The 25411-nt window shown below is 52.1% G+C and overlaps 2 protein-coding genes across 2 annotated transcripts; one reads left to right on the forward strand and one right to left on the reverse strand.

The window, feature by feature from the left end:
- Positions 1-4320: 4320 nt before the first annotated feature.
- On the reverse strand, positions 4321-5931 carry AIRIM (AFG2 interacting ribosome maturation factor). Its single transcript, XM_075114588.1, has 4 exons — positions 5642-5931; positions 5387-5566; positions 5192-5307; positions 4321-4807 (listed from the first exon to the last, which is right to left on the reverse strand). The coding sequence occupies exons 1-4, from the start codon at positions 5899-5901 to the stop codon at positions 4740-4742; spliced, it is 624 nt and encodes a 207-aa protein (XP_074970689.1). The 5' UTR covers positions 5902-5931; the 3' UTR covers positions 4321-4739.
- Positions 5932-5979: 48 nt separating this feature from the next.
- Positions 5980-11437, forward strand: CDCA8 (cell division cycle associated 8). The gene is made up of 10 exons (XM_075114587.1): positions 5980-6200; positions 6283-6411; positions 6706-6746; positions 7276-7351; positions 7697-7836; positions 8139-8218; positions 8548-8646; positions 8836-8962; positions 9405-9491; positions 9862-11437. Exons 1-10 carry the CDS (start codon positions 6119-6121, stop codon positions 9904-9906), a joined length of 906 nt encoding a protein of 301 aa, XP_074970688.1. The 5' UTR covers positions 5980-6118; the 3' UTR covers positions 9907-11437.
- The last annotated feature ends 13974 nt before the right edge of the window (positions 11438-25411 follow it).

Below are 25411 nucleotides of genomic sequence, written 5' to 3' on the forward strand. Positions count from 1 at the left end.
ATCTGAGAATGAATGAGGAACTCGAGCAGAACTGCCAAACATGAAAGTTCCTGGACATCTGGAAAGGATTAGTCAGGAAGGTGCTTGGGACAAGGAGTTCAGGCAAGTTCAAGAGACACCTACTGTAGATTTGTTCCCACAGAAGGAGGGAGGAGGAGTGAAAGGGTTGAGGGGAAAAGCAGGAAGGGAGGATTGAAACAAAACCTACACAGGACTGGCAGAGAGCGAGCAACGTGAACAGCCTGTATTCTGCGGGAGCGTGAAGTGCACAACAGGCGGCCCCAGAGGGTCTGCTGGAATGGAAGGGGCTGGGTGTAGCAACGAGGGATAAACCACGGCGGCAAAGAGCTCACCAAATAACTGCACGTGCCCACCCTTGCAAGGGCAGACAACAGACACTGCACTGAGCGTGTCTGCGCTGCGGGAAGGCACATCCCTGCTTCCCAGGCAGATGTGTCCCCACTCAACGCACATCAGTAGGATTAGCAGATATTGCCCCCCTTGGAGCTCACCAGCAACTCAACAGGGCAAACGCCGGGATAAAGTCAAGAGCACTCAGGAAACGCTAAAGCGAGACGGCCGAACGCGAGGAACGGAGCTACACACCCAATTAATGCAGATGGGAGAACGGCAGTTTTATCTCTGAGCAGACGAGCACTCACGCAGCCTCTTGGGCCCTGGAAAATCACAAAGGAGTTCTGCTTCAGGCCATGGTGAAGGTCTCAAAGAATACACAGGGGCTTGTGAACCCCATGCTTGGTTTATTAAGTGACTCACAAAGCTTTTTATTGCATATTTCTGCCTCCAACTCTCTTTACACTTAAATTCAGGTGCCAAATTCTTTTTTATTTTTCCTACCTATGAACCCTTGTAGTAAATTAGGTTTTGAAACCTGTTTGAAATCCATGAGCTTATGCTGAAGCAAAGCTTTTGGGTTTCTTTTAGAAGTCTGGAGTTACCCACAGCAGGTCCTCATTTCTGAAGCAGAACTGTGCAGAGACACCACTGCATCACCCTACATGAAAAAACAAACTAAGCAGATAGAAGTCAGATGCTCTCTATAAATGTTCATGGGTATTCAAATTTAGTAACTGATTTTAGTTTATGCTTTCCCTGTAAGTGAAGAATAACTATTTTCAAATTAAGTTAGCAGGAGGTAAAGATGAAAATCAAAGCACGAGCTTTGTGTTTCCTGAAAATTTTACTTTAACAAGGTAGGTCCAGCTGCTAACTTTGTTTTATTGCATTCCCAAGAGACAGATCTTCATGCAAGAATACTTTAAGAGCTCTACTCCAAAAATAAAGGCACTCAGATTTATTTTTATGGTTGGGTGTATTTTACTAGTTAGCCTCAGAGCCCCCGACACCGCCCTCACCCACTGGCCTCGCTCGGGTATCACACAGGCTGGAGCCCCCCGTCCCCGCATTCGGCTTCCCCAGGCAGCTGGAGAGGACCCCGCTGCCTGCCAGGAGGGTGCTGCTGCTTTTTCATCCACCTGCCTCCCGGCCCAGTACCCAGACAGACGCCGAAATCCTTTACTGATGACAGCAGACACGGCTTGCTAACGGCGGGCCATGTCACAGCTCAGTCTTGGAGAGTTCGAGCACAGAAGCAAACCGAGTGAGCCAAGGGCCTTTGGGACGAGGGAGGACCTGGGGAGGAAGAGCGGTGCCTACGGCAGGCAGCCTGCCCTGGCTGCTCGGAGCCGCGGGCTGGGACAGCACCACCGGACGGTATCGCTGCGGTCGGAGTGCGGGTGTCTAACTCAGCCGTGCTGCTCCCAGGCATCGGAACGGGAGGAGCGGCACTCACTCCAGTGCTCTTAAATTAAATGCTGGAAGACTGAATGCCCACCCTGGCTGTCTTCATGGTGGGAACCTTCGAACCCGCAGAGGCTCCTCGGCGAATGCCAGCTGAAGGGAGTCTCACACACTAAAGGAACCATATCCATGTTAGCAACTGGGGACCTTGGCGGCTGTCCTGAGCTGTAACATCCAGATCTTGAAAGGAACAAACCCACAGTTGTATCCAATTAGAGCACTCTGATGCGGAGGTTCAGTCGTGCTCTTCCAGAACATTGCAGACAAATGCAACTGATGACATGGCCCGTCAGCCAGAAACAGTACCGCGTAATTAATCACACCAAAACTTTAATGAGCACCTCCTTCACCCCATTTCAGTCAGAGTCACGCCACTGCCACTTTTATTTCAGAAAGCTCTCAGCACTTTTAGCAGGCGCCAGAGGGCCAAACGTCTGGGAGAAGCAGAAGGGCAACTACCAAACTAAGACCTTCCACAATTTAAATCCATTTATTCTTTATGCAGCTGTACTAAAGACAGGCTGCCAGAGACGAGGGGTGTTGAAGGGCTGTGTAGTGTGTGCACATGTAAAGACAATCCCACATCCACCAACACCATGTTTTATTGTTTTATGGTGATGATAACCTGTAGGCCTGATCGAGGATGGCACGCCAGGACTCACCCTACAGTCTGCTGTCTTCATGCCCTTCAAGCCATGTACGACCACCACGAGGCCGTACAGCTGCTCTCCCTCATCCCTCATCCCAAAATCAGAACTGTGCGGGTCCTTCACTGCAGCGACAGCCACCAGCGCTGAGGGAGGCGCGTGCACGCTTGCCATTACCCGCCTGGCTTGGCAGCACACTCCCAACACAGGCAACACGCCTGCGCTTCGGAAGCAGGTTCAAAACCATACCAGAAAAGGAACAGGAGCTGGATGGAGGATACTGCCTTTCCTCTTTGCCATACCACAACAGTCAACCTGTTTGCCAGGAGGATTTCAGACTGGCAGCCTCTGCAGAGACCAGCACTCGGCTCTCAGATAGCTACGAGGGTGCTGGTATAAATCCACTGCAATCTGTGTCGTCCCACAACACACACTCGCCCTTTCCTTACAGTCAGAAGTCAGTGATGTCCCTAGGGAAGATGCATGGACTGAACACTAGCAGCTGGCAATGGCTAACTCAGTTTACCTATGCTGCTTCACTGACTGGAACCTCAACACAAAAGGTGAATTTCTAGTTGGGAGGAGTTTGTGGCTGGAATCAAACTAGATGAAATTGCTCGCTCTGCTGTGGACAGGAAAGTAAATGCCTTGTACTGAACTGATGCTGTGATGCAACCCACAGCATCAGCAGCAGACTGACAGAATGAGTCAGTGACAGGTCATGGTGAGACAGAGCCACTCAAGAAGGATGCGAAGTGCTTTGCATGCAGAAGTGTCTGCATCGAGACTGCTGTACAGCCATTTGCTAAATAAACTGCATTCTTGCCTGATCTGCCAAACCAGTACCCTCACTGCATCATCTGCTTTATCTTAAGCTGAAGCAGCACGAGGAAGGGGAGGACTCTGCTCCTCACTTCCCTGGAAAGGAGATGGCCGAGGGAGCAGCTCAGAACAGCCGCACTGTGACTCACAGCAGTTACGCGGCACTCTCGCACGGGGTCTGTGGGGGATGCACAGAGCAGAGGGCACTTGTCCAGCCACGAGAGCCCCTCGCAGCTGGCCAGAGGACAGGGCCACCACCAGGAGCACGCAGGCACAAGGAGGAACTACCTTCAGCAGCGAAGCACTCCAACCCCCCGACCCCCTGCCCTGTACTTGCTGGGAGCAGAACCCGCCTCACTTCCCCAGGCATAACACCCTTCCCTTGGCAAACGCTGATTTCATCAGCCATGACGCCCAGAAGCCATGCCAATGCCAAGAGGGTGACGTGATTTTTCTTTGCAATTGAAACTGCATATGAAGCACCATCCCATGAAGACCTGTCAGCTGATGGGGAGCACTGGCAGCCGCAGCCCTGCGCAGCCAGCAACCTCCCAGGGCCCCCTCGAACAACGCTCTCCGCAGGTCGAGCAGTGCCCTCAGGTGGTCAGATGGACTCCCCGGGCTTGAGACCTGCCTCACCATAAAAACAGGGAGCACAAGCACGGCTATGGTCTGGCCAAGTACAATTCTTTATTTGGCCTCCTCGGGGAAGCTGCAGTTCCTACCAAAGGTTATTTAGAGGCAGGCTTCCCACTGCCTTCTGGGAACATTAGAGGGTTGGTATCATGGCCAACAAAAGATGTTCCCAGAACTGGCAGCAGCTGCTGCTGCCACAGAGCAGGAAGATTTAGACCGTGATTTAAACATGTATCAGAGAAGTGTACACTAACACACTTGAAAACTTCCTGTATCACAACTCAGGTGTCCAGGCACCTCCATAATTACATTTTCAAGCCAAATTTGCTCCTTCCTCTTCAATGTACAGGTGGGATGAAAGAAAACACACTGGGTTTGAGCCTCCATTTACATCTTTTATTTATCTGTAAGGATGGTACGTAAACCTCTTCCTTACACGGTATCAGCCCGCTGGACCTTACGTTATGCTCACTTATTTGCGGTCCACCTCCCCACTGCTTTGTAAGTTAGTAAGTCTCAGTGTTTTTTTATAGCACACAAAATATCCGTGGCAGGCAAAAGAAAGGATGACTTCTGTAGCTGAAGATGACTCCCTTCTACCTTCCTGGTTTGTTCAGCTCAGCCTCCTCTTCAGTCACCGACTCCATTTCCACTTGAAAATGAGACATTTGCTGCTGAGGCCAAGTACCCGACGCATCCTCCTTCCAAAAGCACCAGAAAAGCTCCCTCAATTCACCATCTTCTGAGGTGACCATCTCAGAACATACCAGACTCTCGCAGAAGCTGGTCAGCATCTGTCCCTCCTGTTCCCCGTCAGGAGCCTGGTGAGCAGCACAGCTCTCGCTGGTTGTCCACAAACAGAGAGATCTTAAGAAGTGCATCTGAGTTGGAGGGAGAAAAACCAACCCCATTAGCTTAATGCATTTTGTCTGTATTCTGTACCCACAAAAATTTAACTTGTTTCTAAAAGCAAGAAAGAAAAGGATAAGGAAAGCTAATGTAGCAGACCAAGTGAAAAGGATCATTAAGGCTGTTACAGCGAGAGGAAGGAGGTCGCTTCCAGCTGCGCTCAGGGCATGATGGCGAGGGTCTACCACTGAAGACACTCACAGGATCTCAAAGCAGGTCACAAACTGACCAAGGTCACCCGCTGCTGCCGAGACCCACGCAGCGAGCGGCAGCGGGCCTACGCACTGCCTCCAGGGCAGAGGCACCCGCACGGAGCTAAAGGAAAGACCCTCTGGGTGCGCTGTAGGTGGAACTACCTTGAACGACGTCCTCCTTGTAGCGCTCCAAGATGCTCTCCCAAGACTGCGGGAGGGCTTCCATGTCCGCCAGGCTGTCGCAGCTGACGTGGAGGAGAAGCTTGCTCTCCAGGTACCTTCGCGCCCGGTAAGGACGACCGCCAGCAAAAGGTGCCCGCCCGCGCTGCCCGGGGAGCCCCCCCCGCAAAAGGATACAGGTGCCGGTAGTAGCGTTCCACCTCCTGCAGCGCCTCCAGCGCGTCCGCCAGCGACGGGCAGCGCGGCCCGCGCCGCAGCGCCGCCGCCAGCCCCAGCTCCGCCGCCCGCTCCTCGTACAGCCGCAGCACGGCGGCCGCGCCGGCCCCCACGGCGTCCCGCACGGCCCGCAGCTCCGCCCTGCGCGGCACAGGGGGGCGCTCAGCGGGGCCCGCCGCGCTCCCCCGCCCGGCCCCGCCGCCGCCGCCGCCTCACCGCCGCTCGCCGAGCTGCTCCAGCAGCGCCTCGGCCGCGCCGCGCTGCTTCCGCCACAGCCGCGGCCGCAGGTCGCCGAAGGCCGCCAGCGCCGCACCGCCCCACGCCAGCCGCCGCGCCGCCCGCATCTGCGCCGCCAGCCCGGCCAGCGACCCCAGCAGCGCCGCCCACGCGGGCAGCGCCGCCCGCCAGGCCGCGTCCCGCCGCGCCGCCGCCGCCGCCCACTCTCGCAGCGCCGCCGCCAGCGCCGCCATGGCCATAGCGGCCCGCCGGCCCGGGACCGCGCCCTCCCGCCGCGTCACTGCGCCGCGCCGCGCCGCGCCGAGCCCTGATTGGCCGGCGGGCGGCTGCCGTTGGGTTTGAACGCGCGGCGGGCGGCGGCGCTCCCGGCACTGAGCGACCGTCGGCCCCGGCCCCCACCGACCCGCACCGACCCCCGGCCCCGATCGGCCCCCACCGGCCCCCGGCCCCGCCGCCATGCCTTCCGCGCGGAAAAAGGCCGGCGTGAGCGCGCGCGGCAGGAAGCTGGCGGCTTTCCTGAAGGACTTCGACCGCGAGGGTAGGCCGCGGCGGGCGGGAGCGGGCCGGGGGGGGGCCGGGGGGTCCCGGGCCCGTAACCGAGCCCTGTTCCCTCCCTTCAGTGAGGAGCCGGGTCGAGCAGCTGCGGACGAACGGGCAGCGCCTCGTCAAGGAGACGGAGAACCTGTACAACATCGAGATCCTGCGGCTGCCGGTGGCGCTCCGCCAGATGAACTGGCTCGACTACCTCGGTACGGGCCGGGAGCGGGCCGGGAGCGGGCTGGCGGGGCACCTTTTCCCGTAGATCACGAAAGCCGCCGGTACCAGAGGAGCAGCCTTGCTCCCCCCGCCCCGCCCGGCATCCCCGAGCGGGCGGCCCGCACGCCCCCCGCTCTGCCCGGGGCTGCTCGGTCGCTGCCGAGAAAACTGGTTTGCGCTGGTTTTTTGCACCCTGGTGGCGTCAGATTAAAATCTCTCTCTATATGCTCTATCGGCTGTCTTAGATGTGCAGTGATTTTAATTTTTTTTAAATGCTTTCATTTCAGCTAAAGGAGGAAGCAAAAAGGTGTTGGAAGAGGCAGTGACGGTAGGTTTCTAGCATAAATATTGATCTTCCCTGACGGCGCTGCATACCTTTGCAGGAAATGAAGGGTTTCTCGACTCTGTAGGAGCGTTGTAATAGCAGAGGTTGCATAAATACTTTCACCAATGTTGCTTTAAGACCTCACAGTAAGAGATGCCTCCTGTGTCCATGGTAGGACTTGCGTGCCCATACTGCTCCTTGTCAGTCCTTACCTGCTTGATTTCACCCCCAGATCCCTGAGAGCACACGAGGTTTTCAGCAAATTAAAGCATTTCTAAATTGGTTGAGCAGCAGGGCGTAGGCGAAGGGTGCTTGTGGCTGATAAATCAGGCACTTCAGTCCCGAATGGCTCACAGGCCTCGTGTGTTGTTGTCATCTCTGGAATAACGTGAAAGGTCCCAGTGTGAGCACAACAGAAAGCGTGGAGGTATTTTTGCTATAAAATAATTAGGGATTTCTTTTATCACTTGGTTTTCTCAGAACTCTGTGCTATAGGTAATCCTAATGGTGTCGTGACTGTTTTTAATTTTAGGCAGACTTGGAAATAACAGAAATAAACAAGTTAACAGCAGAAGTTATCCAGACTCCTTTAAAACTCATCAAGACAGGTCAGTTTTAAGCTTTGTGATGAGCACAGTGAAATGAAAGCATGTCATGGTTTACATACTGTGAATAATTCAGTTTTTACTTACATCCCTTGATATTTTTAAAGGCAAGAAAATAATCCTGCTTTTATCCCTACTATCTCCAGTAGCTCTATTAATTTTATTAAAACACTCAAAATATCGCTCTGTCAACCATTTGGATTACATTGGAATTTGGACTTCAGAAGCAAATTGTTGCCAAAAATGCTTGTGGTTGTTCACTCTTTACCTCTGCAGGTTAGTTACTTTACATTAAATAATGTAAAGTTGTTATTTATTTTCAACTTGGATAACACTTTTTCTTTCTAGTGGAAAAACCTAAACAGGATATTGAAGCTATTGAAGAAGAAGCAGAGCCTTCTTTGCTTCCTCTAGCAAAGAAAGCAAAACATGACAGCCAATGTCTTCCAGAGCTAGAAGCTGAAAATGTTAATCCAAGAACTGGAAAGGTAAATAGCTATTCTTCGTGGTGACTTTATTCCCAAGATACAAACTACTTCCTGAGATGATGCCTATGATAATATAGCTGTCCTGGATACGTTGAGGGGGACTTCAAAACAGGTATCACTTCCTGAAACGTCTAGCGATTTGAAGCAGTCAGAGGAGCTTGTGTGGTGTTTGTTTCTGGACTCTTGTGCCATAAAAAGGAGCCAATTGAGCTGAACATTTTGTATGGAAGCATTTGTTCATTGTGGACTCAGCTGTCACATGGGAGTGAAGTAACTGATTTGCTGAGTAATGTGTGTTTCAGGTGAAAACATCCACTAAAAAAATGCCAGTGTCCAGGAGCAGAAGAGCTCCTTCAGCAAGAGTGAAGCGCATGAGTAAAAGGTAATAGGGGATATATTTTTCAGTGGATTTCAGAAGGGGAGAGTAAGTGTATAGTGCTAATGTAACTCTTAAATGGAATGGAGTACGGTTTAGTAGGCTGGTTGATGTAGTTGTGCCGTGCTATAGGGGAAAAATCAGTGACCTGACAGTGAATGAAAGAAGGGCAGCTTCCTCTCCTGTGATGACCAGCTATCCCTAGCTTTGGGGTTTACTTTTCATTAGTAAGAACCTCTGGTTTTCTGTGGTGATAATTCAAGTCTTTGATACGATAATGCTTGTACATTTGTTAAAAGTATTCTTATGAGCAGATGTTTATTTTGCCTTAACAGATCAAGCAAAAACAACTTTGTCACCCCAGCTACTGGTAAAATCATTGATCTCTGTGCTCGGGGAGGTACCTCCATGGCCACACCCAAATTTGATTCCAGGTTTGTATTCTGTTAAATTTCTCTGTTGATCCCTTATAAGGGGAATGCCTTGCCATTTGCTCTGTATGTATCTGTCATCTATTTGCAACACAATCCTTAGTGGCTCTTTGAACCTGAAATGAAAGACTATTAGTGAAAGTGCTTTGAGCAACTGCAGTGAAATTACATACCGATAACTTTTTGTCTCAGAATTTTCAAGACACCGGGTTTGCGCACACCTGCAGTAAATGAGCGTGTTTACACCATCTCCGCCAATGGCAGCCCCCTTGCTGACAGCAACGATATCTTCATTACGGTCCCTGTTGGAGGAGGGGAGGTAAATGAGAAACCTTAATCTGTAAAATCTGTGCTGGAGGGATAGCTTGTAACTTCTTGGGGGCCCTACCAGTTTCAAGTCATCTGCTCTTGTCTCTTCAGTTGTGCTGCTGCGGTTTATCAGGGGATTGACCTAGCTTAAAAAGAACCTTGAAAGATTTTTAGTCAGAAGTGGGAGCTGTTCACGCTGGTCAAAGCAGAATGTAGAATGATGTTTTACTGTGCATTTAAGTAACCTCTAAAGTACCTTCTGCTGGCAGTACTGTCTTAATTCACTGCCAGGAAGGTATGAGATGAGCTTCTGGTCAAGCTGAATGTAGTTCTCTGCCTGTATGTGGTCTCCTAGTATGCTTGGATTTTATTTACTTTTTTTTTTCCTGCTTCCGGCCACTACAGCTGACCAAACAGAAAACCTAAGATTTGGGGTTTGTTTTTTTTCACAGAGCATTCGTTTAACAGCAAGTGATTTGACCAAGAAGAATCTTCTTCATCTGAATCCAGAGGCCCAAGGAATTATGAAGAAGCTATCAGTAAGTCTATTTTTGTCAACAGTGACCTGAAGTTGTAAGGCAGTGTCGTCACTCTGTCATTAGTCACTGGACTGTTGAGCTGTAATAGAAACTCTGTATTTTTCCCACTGCCTTGTCTTGAACTTTGGTTCGTGTCACTGGTTAAGAAGAAGCACGAACTGAGAAGGGAAGGAGAGGGAGTAGCTTTACATCATGTCTTGCTTAATACAAGCTGTGGATAAACCATGCACTTCTTGAAAAAGAGCTGTTGTCACTGTTTTGAAAAAGTGAATGAAAACTGAAAGTGTCTTCTAGTTCAGGCAGAAGTTGTAAGTGCTTGTGGGATATAGAAGTATCTCTCAAGTACTGATTAGCTTCTCTTTCTTTCTAGGTACGTCTCGCACAAGCTTGCAGTGGTACGAAAACCCAGAGATGAAACTGAGCGAACGTTGACATCCCTCTGTAAATACAGAACGTTACATTTAAGACTGCGCCTTTAGTTCTTGTTCTCATTTGTGTCTTCCTTCCATTAATTTACAGAATGGAAGTTAAGAACTAATTTTTCTACCTATGATATGTAATGGGATTAGAATAGATTGCATTTTTTTAATACAGGAAAAAAACCACTTTATTTCCTATTTCCTTTTAAGGTTGAGACCAAGATACAGTTATCTTGGGCTTGCAGACCAGCAAGCTGGGCAGAAAGGCTATTCTGGTATCTTGCAGAAGACATAAGCAGTGGCCACAAGTGACTGGAGTTCATATCTGTCTGGGCAAAGAAAGCAACAGATCAGGCTTGTTGCAGTTCCTTCCAGGCATGTCCTTTCTCTGCAAATGTGCTTAAAAGGTGGCGACTATCTCAGAATAGTACCTGAGATACCTAAAGGCAAGTTACTGGTGCCTGGGACTAAATGGAAAGCTTCTTGTAGTTCATGATGCTGCCATGAATAGCAATCCTTTTGTTCTTATAGTAGCCTTTGTATTTGTATCTGGCTTTGAGGTTTTTATAGTGAACTTATGTATTTTATCGTCTTTTTTAAAAAAATAAAAGATCACAGGTAGTTTAACTGGACAGAATCAATCAGCTAGACCGCCGCTTAACTAGGTTGCTGAGAGTAACCTTAGAGCTACTGGAGTATCTCTAATGTGAGAGAACTTTGCTTTTCCTACGCCCCCTTCAAAATCTTCAGGAGAAGCAGTACTCCTGGCACTGAGCGTAGAGAGGGAAGAAGAAAGCTTGGACTGGTCAAAACATTGTTTTGCCCTTTCCTCTCATCTAAATGAGTTGATTCAGTGCAATTCTTTGAAGAGCCATATCCAATAAATGCCATTTGAACAGAGCAAAGTAACTTCCTCAGTCATGAATGGTTTGGGATTTTTTTTCCCATTGCATATAGAAAATACAGAGAAATCTTGCTCTGCTTCAAATTCAGGAAAATTCAACTTTAAATGTAGCCTCTTGGGAAAGGGTTAATATATTTTTATTTTAAAATATAAGCAGAGGCACTCATCTGGCTTAACGCTTCCTTGCAAAATGAAGCAGGGAAGAAGTCTTGTATTTGCTTTCCTACAGCCACAGTCTTATTTTTCAACAGCTTGGAAAAGCAGAGCTCTCTATGGAGCGCTAGCTCTCCGTGGGAAGATGGCATAAAGTCTTAAAATGTATAAGACTCCCCTCACTCAAAACCCAGGGTTTCATTTTTTATTGTGAATCTTTGTAGCTGGTACAGCATGGGAGAGGACACCTCTCTTGTACGTTGAACTAAGAGATGGAATCCCTTGAAAGTGGAGCGAGCTTCGATCCCTGAAGCATTACTCTGTATGGATCATACAAAGTTAAATATGTAAAATGGCGTCTGCAAGGGACAACCTGATAATCCTTTCTGTTTCAGCAGGGAAGCTAACGTGAGAACGTTTTTATTGGCATGTTAAGACAGCATTCAGAGTAAAGAACTTTGCTTCTCTAACTTTGTCTAAGATTTTTTTTCTCTAAAAATAAGCCTGTTTCTTTGTTAGCTGGCGCACTGTCCTTTCCAGAGATACCTTTTTGTCCTTGGTTTAAGCCTCTTTGAAGGGGCTATAAACAAGACTGTTGAGACTCTGGGAATTTCTCTGGGTTTGGAAAAGTTCTGCTTTTGGCAAAAGCCAAGCCTACAGCACGAATAAGAAGGAGGACTGGGGAAAGCTGCTATCAGAGGTAACGTACGCTTCAGTGTAAACCTTTGACGCAGCCTGTCTTACGGGAGAAAGTTTGTAGAACAGCATTTGTACGTGAACTTCCTTTAAAAAGCAAGTACGTCACTGTAATGCAAACCTCAAGTATATACCGTGTATTTGGGAATCACTGTGGTAGAGGTTTTGGCAGCTTCTAAGTCCTAACTGCAGGTGGCAACCTTGTAAGCTACTAAGCTACAAGTACACTTGCCTTGCTGGCATTGATGAATTCTGTTAACGCGTTAATTAAAAGAACCGAGTTAGTTAAGCTGTAAATAGAACTGTAACACCTTTACTTGGATACAGATGTATAAGTCTATATTCTGCTTTAAACATGTCTTTACCAGGAAAAAAAAACTAACTAAAAGGCTTAGCTGGCCTAGAGAATCCTCCTGCTAATGCTGTCTGCTCTTAAAAGCTCTAGTTACAATCTTTAGGGCCCTGCGTTGACAAACTTGTTACAGGTCAGCCATTTCAGTCTCCTGGCTAATGTGGGGGTATCGTCTTGTCACTTAGTAGATCTAGGAATTAATGTTTTTGCTGGTACTCGACAGTGTTATTTCTCTAGACTACTGAGTCTTGAGCAGTAAGGAGACGCAGACACGACTTGTCTGCTTCCGCAGGCCTTTCCAACGCAGTCGTGAAAGCCTCGTGTCCTGCAAGCCTGCCTACCCCACGCTCCACCGGCAGAGGCGTACCTTTGTCTCTAACGCTAGATGTATGTGCTGTACGTTCCTGATTCTGGAGGATGAAAGGCCGTGTTTGTGCTGTTATTGGGGTTAACATGTTATTTATGCCTAGAGCAAAAAAAAAAAAATGCTCGCAAAATAACGTTTAGCACCTGGAAGACTGGAAGAAGCAGAACCTGTAGAACTTGGCGGGGGTTATGACTGCGATGCGCTTTGTACCTGTTTGGGCTCTCTGCGTGCTGAATTAGCTCTGGAGGGCGTGGGGGCGGCGTAGCTCAAGGCTCCCTCTGCAGAGAGGTGGTCCTGCTGAGGCACGGCGCTCCCGGCACAATGCAACCAACAATGCTGTTAATATTCAAGCTTCCTTTTCCGCTTGTCAGAATGAGTTAATTGTATCTGACATGAATTAAAGCTATCTGGCAGCTAATAGTGAAACAGATTCATCACCTAAATCCATTTTGCATGCTGCCTGCACCATGGGGAAGCAGTAGTTCATTTTTCTGCGGTTTTATTGCTCACATAAATAGTTGGCATCACTTCTGGCCCTTTTGCACGTTACATGGCAGTTGTTTTGTTTAACAAAGCTAGAACCACTCTTATTGTGTTCAAGGATTACTGGGGCAACACAGGGAAGGTGGCTGGCTTCTTTGTGGGTTTGGGGGAGGCTTTGTTTGCATATTATTCGTATGCTAGCCCGGCTATTGTCTGAACTGCTCTTTAAAGTGAGGGATGGGAAATAAAAAGGACAATAACTTCTGTCAGGTCGGAAAAGGCTGCATCCATCACTGGCTGGACGGTTCAGCCTACAGGAAGGAGCTGACGTTAGCTTGTGTCATCTGAGCTGCGGCTAGGTCTGAGATCTGTGGGCATGGCTTCGGGGACTGTCCTCCAGCAGAGCCCGTCTCGAGGGGAAAGGCCAGAGGACATTGAGGGGCCTTCTTAGAATATTGCTTCTGCATGTGTTCTTCCTGAGACCTGAGCTACGTGACCTCCAAGGGCCTGTGTTTTGCATTAACAGGTGAGGATCTGCAGAAACAATTAAGGCCCCTGTGTTTAGTGACCGGTTGCGTGAGGAAAAAGTGGTTTTCCTGCCTGTCACTTCAGTGACAATGAATACTGCCCAGGGCTGAGAGCCGTGGCTTTCTTGTAGGAAGGCTGGTTTGGGGCGTAGTGGCCATGGCTTGCTGAAAGATTGCTGACCACTGACTTTTTAAGATCAGAACTGACCTGAACCAGACCTCTTTCAAAATAAGTTTCCCTTGGGACAGAGCAAGCTGCAGAAGGAGAGCTGGTGGTGCTTTTGGCAGCACAGAGCCAGCAGCTCGCAAGCAAGTAGCAGGGCATGTCGGTGTTTCACCAGGACTTTTACGGTGCTGGATAACTACAGTCGTGCAGGGAAAAAAGCATTGCTGCCTTCCCCTGGGTGGCTGGCGCGGAGCTCAGGCAGCCAGCCCTCCGGACGGGAGTTCCCGCTCACACCAAGCGGGTGCAGCAGTCAGCTGTGCGCTGGGAGGACGCTCGGGAGTCTCGGTGCTTGTGCTACAGCTTTGCTCTGGCTGGGAGAACTCCAAAGTTCAGCCCAAATCTGTAATGGAAATGTGGAACTATTAATCTGGAGAAATAATGAGCAGAAACCCCAATAACAGCACAAATACCCAGTGCGGTACCTTCCCCAGGATGTGCTGACATTGAACTCCCAAAAAGGGACCGTGTTAGATAATGATCCTAATAGGTGGCTCTTCAGGCAATTTGATAGATGTGCACTATCAAGCATTGTCAGAAATAGCTCCGTATACAAAGCAAGCGTTTATCATCATGGACACCTTGCAGGTGGTCACCGATTCGGTGACATTGTAAGAAATAAACAGATAACAATTCCCTGCTTGCTGATGGAAGGGATGATAGTTTAGAACAAATTAGACCTGTCTCTAGGCAATTTTTTAATGCAAAAGGTTTTGATGTGAAGGTGCGGGACAGCACGTGCAGCTCCTCCAGCTGTCCTGTATAATTCTGCCAGAAAACAATGTTTCCTGGGTCAGCTAAAGGCATAAGAAGGGGAAATATTCCTTACCATCACTGAAAGAAGCATGGAGGAGTTCATAAGTCATTTCCAGTCACTTATTTAGAGAAGGGGAGAGCTGCATATTCAAAGGTGAGATGCGTAACTGGAACCGCTGCCATTTTGGTGAGTTTAGCTGGAGGGGCTGCATCTCCAAATTTTGTGTTCAATTGCAGTGTCTGCAGCTAGCGGTAAAGATACTCTGCACACCAAGAATTCATCCATTTGTGGAATTTGTGACTCATTTTGAAAACACAGATAATCTCAGGGGTCAGGGAAATAACAAGAATTATTTTCTTGTTATTAAAAAAAAAATGCTTAATTAATAGGACAACTCGTCCTAGCCCGAGTGTGCACAAACTGACTTTTCAATGAGTTCCCACATCTCCGTGAATCAGAGCCGGCTGCCTGGGGACCAGTGAGAAGTTCAGGCTCCTAGTGTCAAGTCCGTGATCGACGATACTGTTCCCTTTGATAAGGGCTCAGCTTTTGATGGCCTTTCTCGGTGGGACGAGAGCTCTCTCCACTCCCACCCCAGCGTGCGTTTCCATGCCACCTGATTGCAGCTGGGACACTACACTGGCTCTGCTCTGACATGAGTCTTCCTTCCAGCAGTTCACAGCTGAGCAATGTCCAGTTTTTAATGAGGCAAAAAGATAATCTCCACTCACGGAGATGGGTCCGTGGGTCCCAGGTCTGCCGCCCGCTGCATTCCTGCCTGGACCTCAAATCACAAGTCATGGCCAGCCTGTTCCTCACCTCGCTCTTCATCCCGCTTCTGCCGAAGAGGAAGGCGCTGTTTGGAACCCCGGTCAGCGATGCCGATGCCTGTTGGCAGACTGCAGCACAGCGGCGAGGGGGCCCGGCCGGTGGCGTTCCTCGGCACGGCGTCGGGCTCCCACAGCAGGCAGGTAAGTGCTCTCTGCGCTGAAGAGCTGCGAGTCCACCTGTGGAAGGAGAAGTAACGGATGGAGCAGAGGGGAGCACAGGGATTCGGCTCTCGGCTGCCTCCCGTGGCTCATCAAACCTCTCCCTCTGTGGTTGCTGATGGAATGGGTGCTCCGAGACGGGGTTACAAGGCTTGAACTCCGCTCAGCGGGGGCACAGCCTGCCAACCCTACTGAAGCTTCTTTAACTGCTTTCCTTTTCCTATTTTGTGGGCTTTTTCAGGGGGAGGTTTTGGTGGGTGGTTTTTTGTTTGGTTGGGTTTTTTTTGCAATCCGAGAAAGATTTAACATTTAATTAACCTGACTGGCATCATTTAACAGTTGGGCACTCAATTAGGTGAGATGTATTAATTAGAAGATGTGAGCGGTGGTGGTTTTTCCAGGCTGGTGTCTCGCCGCAGGGAAGCCGTGCTGTGCAGCGTTTAACAACGCCCGCGCTGCCTCAGACAGCCGGGCTCTGCCCAACGCCGTCTGCCGTAACGCGACGTTCCCTGTGGGACCTCACAGCCTTTCAGCTGACCCTGTATCGTGTGTCACTGTGTGTGACGGGGATTCCAGGACACAAATCAAACGCTGCTGTTTGCTATGGATTGAGCTGCAGCTCGTGTTCCTCCGATTGATTGCGCTGCAGGACTCTGGGTGAATCCTGGAGGTGTGCGGTGGGAGAAGAGCCTTGCTGCGATGCCTGCTTGCCTTCCCACATGTGTGGGTGCTCAGAGATGGGGCGGGTAGTCTCTTGGCAGGTACCCGAAGGCTTATCAGGGAGGGGTATGTTGGTTGGCAAGATTCAGTCTTGGGGAAGTTGTATAAGGAGCCAGAGGGGCTGTAGCTTGGCCTCTGGGCAGGAAATGTGTTGATGATACAGACGAGTTCCTGGGAAGCTGTGCTGCTCCGTGGTGAGGTCCTCAGGGGAAGGGGCTGTCCCGCATGCGGTACCTGCTGTCCTCTGACCCACCGCTGCGGCTGCTGCGCGGCCACGAGCACCGCTGCAAGGAGGATGGCATTTGGTCACAGCTCGTCCCCCCGCATCCTGCCAGCAGCTGACTGGCAAAACAAGGAGGGTTTTGCCCTCCCTGCGGCAGCGACGACCTTCGCTGCCTGCGTCTGAGGGTCTGACGCCTCAGGACAGAGGGGAAATCTGATTGCCCAGATAGTCCAGTCCTCTGGAAGGGGAACTGTGAGTCCAGCTCCCCTTTGGCTGTGGTGTCATCCCTGCAGGGTTAGAAAGCGTGTGTGCCGAGCGCCCTCCGGCAAGGACTGCATTTGTGAGCCCTTTCCTGAGGTGTGCACCAAATATTTCCTTCCATGAGAGATGCCCGTGAGGCAGGCTGCGTCTTGGCTTGCATAGCCTTGCAACGGAAAGTTTGAGCCTGTCAGGAGACCAAAATAAGTATATCCAATTTATTCATAGGTGGTAGCTATCTTAAAGGCAGGATTTCTTTCACAGCTGTGCTGCAAGTCAGATCCATATTGTCCAGTGAATCTCATTTACAGCAAGATAATATGAAGACTGATGTGGCTGGACTGCGCTGTGGAATTGCAGGATGCCACTGCTTGGCTGTCACATCAGAGTGGGGGAAAGCATAAATGTCCTCATAAAATACAGCAGTGGGAAACAGCGCTTACAGGGTGCGGGCTTCAGAGCAATTTCATCCCTGATGAGAGCAGGGATGATATTCTCTATTTATCTCGGAAAATTAGTGCCCATAAGCCACAGAGCTTTACACTTCTCTCGCCCAGAAGCACTATTACACTGAAAAATGGGATTAGACAGAATCGCTAATTTTAACATTGCACACGGAGACCAAAATCCCAGGCACCCTCCCTGTCTCTCCAGGGAAATATTTATTGCCTGCTACAGTGTAATTAATTTCCCTTAATAAGGGGAGACAGTTACCAGTGAAGTCACCTCCTCAAAGGCAGTTGCTGCCCCTCAGCCCCACCATGCCAAGGAGCGTGGCCGTCCCACCAGCGTAGCCCCTCACCCCAGCACCAGGCCCTGCCAGCAGGGGGTGGGTGCTGCCTCTGCCTCCCGAGGAACCGGCAAAGAGCCCCTCTGGAGCCAGAAATCACCGTGGGAGAGGGCGAAGGGAAGGGACCAATTCCCTCTGCCCCGTGCCTGGCACCTGCTCCCATGGGAGGATGCTGTTGGGCTCAGCTCCTCCTGCCCGGGGGTCCCGGCGAGGGACGCGGCCCCAGCGTGCTCACCGAGTCACTTACGCTGGTGCACCTCTGTGGAAGAGGGTACTCAGGGAAACAGGAGGGCACGAGGTGTTTAAGGCATGAAAGCATGCAGGCTGTGCTGCCAGCACCTCCGGAGCAGGCGCTATCGCTGCTGAAGCGCTCCCCAAGACAGCACCTTGAACTGCAGCCGTGGTTATTTTCAGGCTGAGAAAATATGCGCTTGCAGTCCGATGTTCTAACGGTGTCTGTCATCTTCTGTTCTGGTGTTGTGCAGTCCTGCAGCAACTGGCTGAGAGCAGTTTTCAAGGGAAAAATCAATATTTACTAGTTATGGGTCAATCTTCCTTATAAAGTACAAACCCTGCTGATTTTGCACAGTTCAGGGCTACACCGAGCAGCGAAGCTGGCGTGTTTCATACACAATTTGAAATTAATTCATTTGCTGTGAGGTAGTAACTGGAAATGTTAATAAGATCTCAGCTGCTGTTGTGACCCTGTCCCTGGCTATGAGCTCAGGAGCCCCAGGCAGTGCTGGGACCCGGCTCCAGCTGCCGGCTGGAGGGCATGGGGTGGGGGAAGTGACCGTCGATCCTTGCTGTTGAAGCACAAAGTCAGGGGAAAAGGGCAATTTATCCTTGTCCTGCATCGTTCATAAAAATAGCATCAGGGGGTTGAGCACTAATCGCAACCTCTCCTGGCCAACTTTGCAGAGTACAGGCAGCATCTGGCCGTCCGGCTCTGGGGCTGTGACAGGCAGGGAGCTCCTGGGAGGGCCTCGTCAGCGGGGAGAGTGGCCGGGTTTGAGAAGAGCCAGCCCACCACTTAGCCCTGCTCATCGGGGAGGAGGGCAGGCAGGCAAACGCCGATGGAAGGGCGAGCAGAGACCTGCCACTGGCTCGGCGGGTCCTGCGGGTGAGCAGGCAGCACAGGCTGATGCTCTTCCTTTCTCTCGTCGCTGCCTGCCTCACCGCAGCCCCACGCCTCTCGCACCTGGCATCCTGCTGGCGCCCCGACACCCGGCTCTTGCGGTGCTCAGCCAGGGCTGGCCCCCAGCCAGCGGCGGCAGCAGAGCCTGCCCACCCGCCCTCCGGAGGGCTCCGTGCATTTGCTGTTACGATGATTAAATCCAACTCAGGAGATTGTTTCTTTGGTTTTCTTTAGGAAACGCAACAGCTGCGCTCTGTCTTTGCAGGCCTTCCCTCCTGCAAAGGGCCTCAGTTCACCTTCATGAAGAACACTAATTGCAGAGTAATTTGATGTGATGAGCATCTGCAAATGATACCTTCTGTGAGCAGTAAGCGTAAGTGCATGCCGTTGCTGCAGCATGCATAGCGATGGAGGTGTATCTCGCTCGGTTCAGCCATCCTGAGTGTGCAAACGAGGAGGGAACAGCGGGTTTGGGTGACTGTTTGTGCCTCTCCGTGAGGGTGGCTTTGGCTCATCCACACAGCGAAGGATGGATCCGGACCAGTGGCTGGGTTCATGTTTCCTGGGTGCTGGGGTCCGAGCAGGCACATGATTTGCAGAAAGGGCTGTAATCAGGAAAGGTGGTTTTCCCTGGAAGAGCGAGGTGAGCAAAGATCAGCAGATGGAGCTGGACAGACCCTGAGCTCCTGCTTGCAGCACTGGAGAGTCGGGATCCTTGCTGCCCTGCAGATGTGGGAGCTTGGTGTCCCCCCACGACAGAGAAACTCACGCAGCAGGGAACAGTCAGACTTCAAATCCCAGCTAAACAAGCGAGGGGCTGAGTTCGTACCTTGCAGCTGAGCAGCTCCGGCTGTTCTCCCTGCTCAGCTGCAGCGGTGGAAAGCCCTCTGCCAAGAGGCTGAGTCAGTGTGGAGCCCCTGAGCAGAGCAGCCCCTTCCTTTAACCACTTGTGGCTTTCCCTAAGGAAAAGCTGCTGCCCGGTGGCCGTGTGCCAGGAGCCAGAGGGAAAGGCTCACACTCACTGCTCGGTGCCAGGCCAGCATCAGCCCTGGAGCACTCGCTGCCCGTCCCCCTGCCTTGCGCAGGGCTGACGGCTTTCACTGAGCCCGACTGGCACCCTGGCCCTGGCGGGGGGTCAGCGGGGATGAGTGTGCCTGCCTGGCACCTCCGGGGAGCGGGCACAGCCCCCCGCCCTGGCACACGCAGGGAGAGGTGCCTCCCGACCAGCCGATGCACCCGATAGGAGTGGGGACCTGCACACGGGGCCCTAGGCATAAGCTCTGTGTCTGGTGCTGTCAAATGTTCCTGTGTGTTGTCTCTCTATTTCCTGAAAAAGGTTGTGAATTTTCTTCCCACTTATCCCCAAAATGGCCTATCTGAGAGTCCGGAGGCGGGGTGGAGGGGGGCAGTGAGTAATGGCAGCTTACGGATGGGTCTCCTCCCTGCCCGCTGTGCAGCAGAGCCAGGGGTGCAGTGGGAGAGGGGCACAAGGAGGGGTCTGTTCCAGATGGAAAGCTGATTTCCCACCAAGGGTGACCTTGTGGCCTGGGAGCCTGGGAAGCTGGATCCTGATGACACTTGATTGATGGGATCTGAGGAGTCGTTCTCCCTCAATGTCAGTCAGCCCGCCTCTGCTGACTGCAAATGAAGGTACAAGAAATTGGACAGTAATCAATGCCAGATGGAAAGTGCAATTGAAAATGCTTCTGTCTGCAGCATGTAGCCCAGGAGGGAAGCTTGGCCAGGGCAGGGCCGAGCATTCGGCTCGTGCATGCTCAGAAACGCTCCCGCTTTCTCTTTCTGCTGTCCAATTATTGCACACAAAGGTGACAGGAGATGCAGCTCCACAGGAAGCTGCCGGACAAGGCAACCACTTGCCAAGAGCTGCCAGCTCCAAGTCCTGCAGCTTCGAGCAGCTCTTGCAGATAAAAAACAGAGATTATGTTATCCCACCAGGCAGAAAGGGGCAGAGATCTGAAAAGCACTAGCTTTGTGCTTCACAGCAGGCGGTGCAGGGCAAAGTCACCCTTGTAGCAGTGAGAGCGCGGAGCAGGCACGCAGGGAGCAGAGCTGCTCGGGGACTGCGTCCAAGCCGCCGGACAGCGGAGGCATCCTGAGGGGCTGGGCAGCAGCAGGACCCTTCTGTGCACGGTATCACAGCAGAGCCTTGAGAGAACATAGACCTTCAGGGTGACAAGAACGTGTCGCCTCTCGAGGCCAGCACGGCTCAGCCCTCTCAGGCAGTGAGGTCGGGGAGGTCGGGTGGTGCTGAGCATAAATTACGGGGGCTGACCAGATTAATATATGCATGAGTGCCCAATTAGTTCACACGTGAATGCCCAGCTAGTTCAGGTGTAAGCACCCAAATAGTTCTCCTGTTAGCCAATGCCTGAGCCCTGCGATGGGCACGCATGGCGGGGCAGTGGCCGCCAGGGACACCTCCCCGGCATCGGCGTAGCCCCCACTGCACACCAAAATGCCAGCCTGGCAGGGGAGCCAGCAGCACCCCGGCTCAGGTGAATTTAAGAGCAGGTGGCCACGAGGGAGGAGGCAGGAAGAGACACGCGGCTGGAGACGCTCCCTCCGAGCACCAAGGAAAGCTGCACCGGGGCAGGGTCGAGCTGGGGGGTCCCAGCCCGTGGCAGGGAAGGAGCCGCTGCCACCGCTCTGCACCGAGGAGGAACCAGCTCTCTCTGCAGAAGTGAGGAGCATCCAGGGTGCTGCCTACGGGCGTCCCCTGGAAGGACACGTCCCAAGCCTGTGCCAGCACAAGCTGAGACAGTGACGAGGCTCCACCTGCTCACTATAAATAAAAGCCCTTGCAAAAGAGAACCAATTTCCCTCTCCCTTTGGGCTGGTGCCGACCGATAGTAATCCCATTACTTTTGGCAAATAATCCCTCTGGTGGTTTTTTGCTTGTTTGAGGAACGAGGCGTCTTGCTGTGACTGAATTATAGGTTCATTTTCTCATCAAATATCCAGCTCACCTAGAAATGAGGATGCCCAATGGCAAAGGGAGGAGGGGGGAAACTTTGGACACAAAGTTTGATGCTAATAGCCTAAGTTAATTGCCGATTGTTTGGAGCAGGGTTGTTGGAGCCTATGGCTCACTCCGTGTAATAACATCTCCCTCCTCAGACACCTTACCCATCTGGCACTTGCCATCTGTTCCCCACAACACTCCCTGCCCTGTCTAAGATGTGCTGTAGGAAGTTTCTCGGTGCGGAGAGCTGGCGCCCCAGGAAGGGCAGTGCCTGCTGCGGCGTGGGGAGGCGAGCTGTGGCCGCGGGCAGCAGCAGGCAGCGCGGGCAGGAGCGCGGAGGCAGCGCAGCACAAGTGGGTTTGGAGGCTGGGCACTCATCCCTCGTGTCCCAAGCAGAGCATCTCTGCAGACACATCCTGCACGTGTCACCCCCTACCAATTAATTATGTTGAAACACCTCAGACCCTTCCTGTCCTAACGAAGCTGTTAATGTCTCTGCTGGAGACCTCTGCTCCTGCCCCGCTGCCTGCGCTGACCGTGAGTGACCCAGCCACGGGCAGGCGCCCCTCCGCGAGAAGGAAGGGGCTGGGGTGCAGATGGGTGCACCTCGGGGACTGGCACGGGTGGTCCGGAGTGTGTCTGCTTGGTCTGGAGGGGACGAGCTGGGCCAGGGGCTGCCACTGGGCCAGTGCCGCCAGGCGAGAGTGGCACCGGTGGGACCTGGCGCTTCCAAAAATGCATCCCGTGGCCAAGGGATGCGCTCCCCGGCTCTGCCGCCGGTGTCGGAGGGCAGAGCCTGTGGCCTCTCGGGCTGAATCCTGCCCGCGGCAGCTCCATTGGGTGTCTCTCGCTGAGCCTTGCGCCAGACAACCCTGCCCCGGCGGTGGCGGGCGTGCATGCAGGCGCGGGCAGCCCAGGGGCTCGGCAGGGCTGTGGCCAGGACGGGCTGAAGACTCATCGACTAGTTGATTCAGGCAGGGACTTGCACGCTGCAAGGAAGGTCTTCGCTAAGCTTTTCTGTTAACGACCTGGCGTTACCCTCTCACCCCCTTTTTCTGGCTAAACCTTGATGCTGCAGTCAGACCATTTCTCTTCTTTTTGTCTATTATTGTCCTAAAAAAAAACCCCAACAGTTTGCTTTTTGTTAGAAGTGGAAATACTATTTTCAATATAGAACCAGTGTATTGCTTTTCCTGCTTCCCAAGATCTTCCTGCGCAGACAATATTCTCGTCCTGTTCGCGGGCTGAAATTATTTGCTGTAGTCATAATTGCCTTTTGGCTCCAAAGGTTAAGGCTGAATCTTTCTCTGTGGGTATTCAATGGCAGCGCTCTTCTGGCCACATGTGCGGTATCAGCAGCGTTGCAGGGTATTTCCTTTCCTGGCAGAGTGGGTCTAATCGATTCTGGGCTCATTCCTGCCTGCAAGACTGGCAGGAGGAAAGCGCTCCCAGTCTGGCTGCCCACGGTGTAAGGGGGAGCGTGGGGGACCCTGCTCTCGTCCCACCTCCCCGCTCCCCAGCACCGCTGTCCCCCAAGCAAGAGGGCCCTGTCACCATCCCAGCGAATCAGCCGGTGCAGTAAAACACAGTCAGTCACATTAAAGGGGAATTGTAAAGCAGCTTTGGAAGCCACAGGGCCGTGCAGAATTGCTCAGCTGTGTTTGTTCAGAGCCCAGCCATTTTACAGCACCATAAACCTCCTGGCACGTGGGCTGAGGAATATAAATCCTGCTCTTACCCTTCTACACGCCAGCTAGTGACAGGGGCACGGTGCAGAATGAGACGAGCTGACACGGGGACCAGGGTGCCGTGTCGCCGTGTCCTTGGTCTCGCACAGCTAGCCTGAGGAGATTTATTTTTTGCCGAGTAGACAACTCTGCGCCGCTAGGACACGACAGATGTTGCAGCTTCACCATCTCCGCAGCGCTCATTCTAATGCAACTTGCTGAGCTTCTTAGGCTCCAGTGATTTTCCTCTTTGTCACCAGTTTCCAGAGCATGTTGCTTCCTCTTCTTGCTCTCGGCTCTGGCCCAGAGCAGGCATTGCGGCTCCTCATCTGCCCTGATGTTTAGGCCTCTGCTTACAGAGAGTTTTCTTGCAAAATAGGACTTGCTGGAGTCGTTCTAGAGGAGCCGCTGCTGCAATAGGCTCTGCCAGCAGGCTCTTCCCCCGGGACCTGGGGTCCCTGGCCGAGCTGAGGGCACAGAGAGGCACCACAGGTCTCCTGTGCGGGGCCGTCTCCACTGCCCCCGCTTCGGTCTCACCAGGGCTCGGGGACGGGGGGACGCGCCTGCACAGCCCCAGCGCATCGCCGTGACCTCGCCGTGCCCTCGGCAGCTGCAGCCACCCCCCGCGCTTGCAGCCCAGCGAGCGGGGAAAGGGATCCCGAGCAGGAAAAGACATTTTTACTTCTGGACTTTACACCTTTTCTTACTACTTTTTACTTTACTTAATTCATTCTTCCACTTGCCACCTCTGTGAGGTTTCTGGAGCAAGCCTTGCTCATCTGCGGGGGACAAGGTAACATCGTCCACCCGTGGTGCTCTGAGCAGGGCTGTTCCACCCCGTCCCACGGCTCGAGGGGCCACGTGGCTATGCAGGGTAGGGGCCAGAGCCGCCCGCAGCACCTGCGGGGGCCCGGGTGACAAATCAACCGTAAAGTTATTGTGGGGAGCGTGCACAGGCAGTAATGGAGTTGTAATGAATTAAGTGCTGTTAAAATTGATGCAGGGCTACTGTAATGAATGTGCGTGTGTTGTGAGGATTAGGACACAGGTGCGATGAATATTGTCTATCAGCTGTGATAAAAAGCCTATCATCCCAATACATATTTTCAAAACCTAATTTAAGGCTGAAAGAGATTATTAAAAATGAGGAGAGGAAATTGTCTGGGATATATTTAGAGTCCCTTGGTAGGTAAGATGAATTCCAGAAGTCAAAATACCGCCTGTGGGGTGAAAAGGATAGATGCAGATATTGTGGTAGCTTGTGATAAGAAGTCAGGGCTGAGGCAATCTCTGCTGGAGGAGAGCAGCCGGGGAAGGCGAGCCCTTTGTGCGCTGGGCCCTTCCCGCAGAGCGGGGACTGTCCCAGAGCCGGCAGCCCTTGCTGCCCCACGTGCCTCTGCCCCCGGCCCGGGGCCCGGCCGGACCCTTCCTACCCCAGTGCATTTCTTGGATCTGTGACCATGTGCAGCTGTGCAGTGGGGACACGAGCTGCTCTAAGCACTGGTGAAGGCATCCCGCAGCTCCCCTGATGGGAGAGAGCTTCCGCAGGACAAGGTCTAAGAATGGCCTTTGCCTGGAGCTGCCAAGGAAAGAAACCCCCAGTGCTGCTGGTAAAGGGTGGGCTCTGGTTCTGGCACACTGGGTTTTTTATTCTTTCGCAAAGAGGGCATGTGCACACGTACATGTACCCCAAGCTGCTGTGCCAGGTTGGGTCCAAGGAGACGGAGCACCACCAGCCTGCTGCCTGCCGCGCTCCGGACATCTGGAAATCTGAGTTTTGATCTTGACTGTTCCCTCAGTCTTTAATTTAATCTCTCTGTGCTGTTCATGATGACAAGATCATTAGAAACCCGGTTCCTGTTGCAGAGCTCTTCCTCCCAAGCAGTGTGTAACCACGCGGACAATGCCTGCAAGACAAGAGGCTTAATTGTGTTCTGCCGGCATCCAGGGGGATGTCAGAGAGTCGAATTTAAAGCCAGGCTGGATGGGGGGTGGGAAATGCACCTCCATTACTCACCCAGCCTGAACGAGGTTTCGGTTTTATTATCTCCCGAAATAGCCAGTGCCTGGGAGGTGCTGATTGAAGCCATTTGAAAACATGACAACATCCTCAGGACAATAGGTGTCTAATCTAATGAAGCCAGAATGCATTAGCTAAGAGCTGCATAAAGCGAAGAAAATGCAATTAAAGCATTCCTGAGGACAGATGTC

This window comes from Phalacrocorax aristotelis, chromosome 20 (assembly GCF_949628215.1).
Source record: "Phalacrocorax aristotelis chromosome 20, bGulAri2.1, whole genome shotgun sequence".
NCBI classification, from domain to species: domain Eukaryota; kingdom Metazoa; phylum Chordata; class Aves; order Suliformes; family Phalacrocoracidae; genus Phalacrocorax; species Phalacrocorax aristotelis.

Excerpts from the sequence above, each read along its gene's own strand:
- AIRIM (XM_075114588.1), bottom strand. The coding sequence starts at position 5,901 with ATGGCCATGGCGGCGCTGGCGGCGGCGCTGCGAGAGTGGGCGGCGGCG. Across the intron at positions 5,567-5,641 it reads GAGCAGCTCGGCGAGCGGCG|GGCGGAGCTGCGGGCCGTGC; the intron begins GTGAGGCGGCGG and ends TGTGCCGCGCAG. Across the intron at positions 5,308-5,386 it reads GAACGCTACTACCGGCACCT|GTACCTGGAGAGCAAGCTTC; the intron begins GTATCCTTTTGC and ends CCGGGCGCGAAG.
- CDCA8 (XM_075114587.1), top strand. The coding sequence starts at position 6,119 with ATGCCTTCCGCGCGGAAAAAGGCCGGCGTGAGCGCGCGCGGCAGGAAG. Across the intron at positions 7,837-8,138 it reads TTAATCCAAGAACTGGAAAG|GTGAAAACATCCACTAAAAA; the intron begins GTAAATAGCTAT and ends TGTGTGTTTCAG. Across the intron at positions 8,963-9,404 it reads TCCCTGTTGGAGGAGGGGAG|AGCATTCGTTTAACAGCAAG; the intron begins GTAAATGAGAAA and ends TTTTTTTCACAG.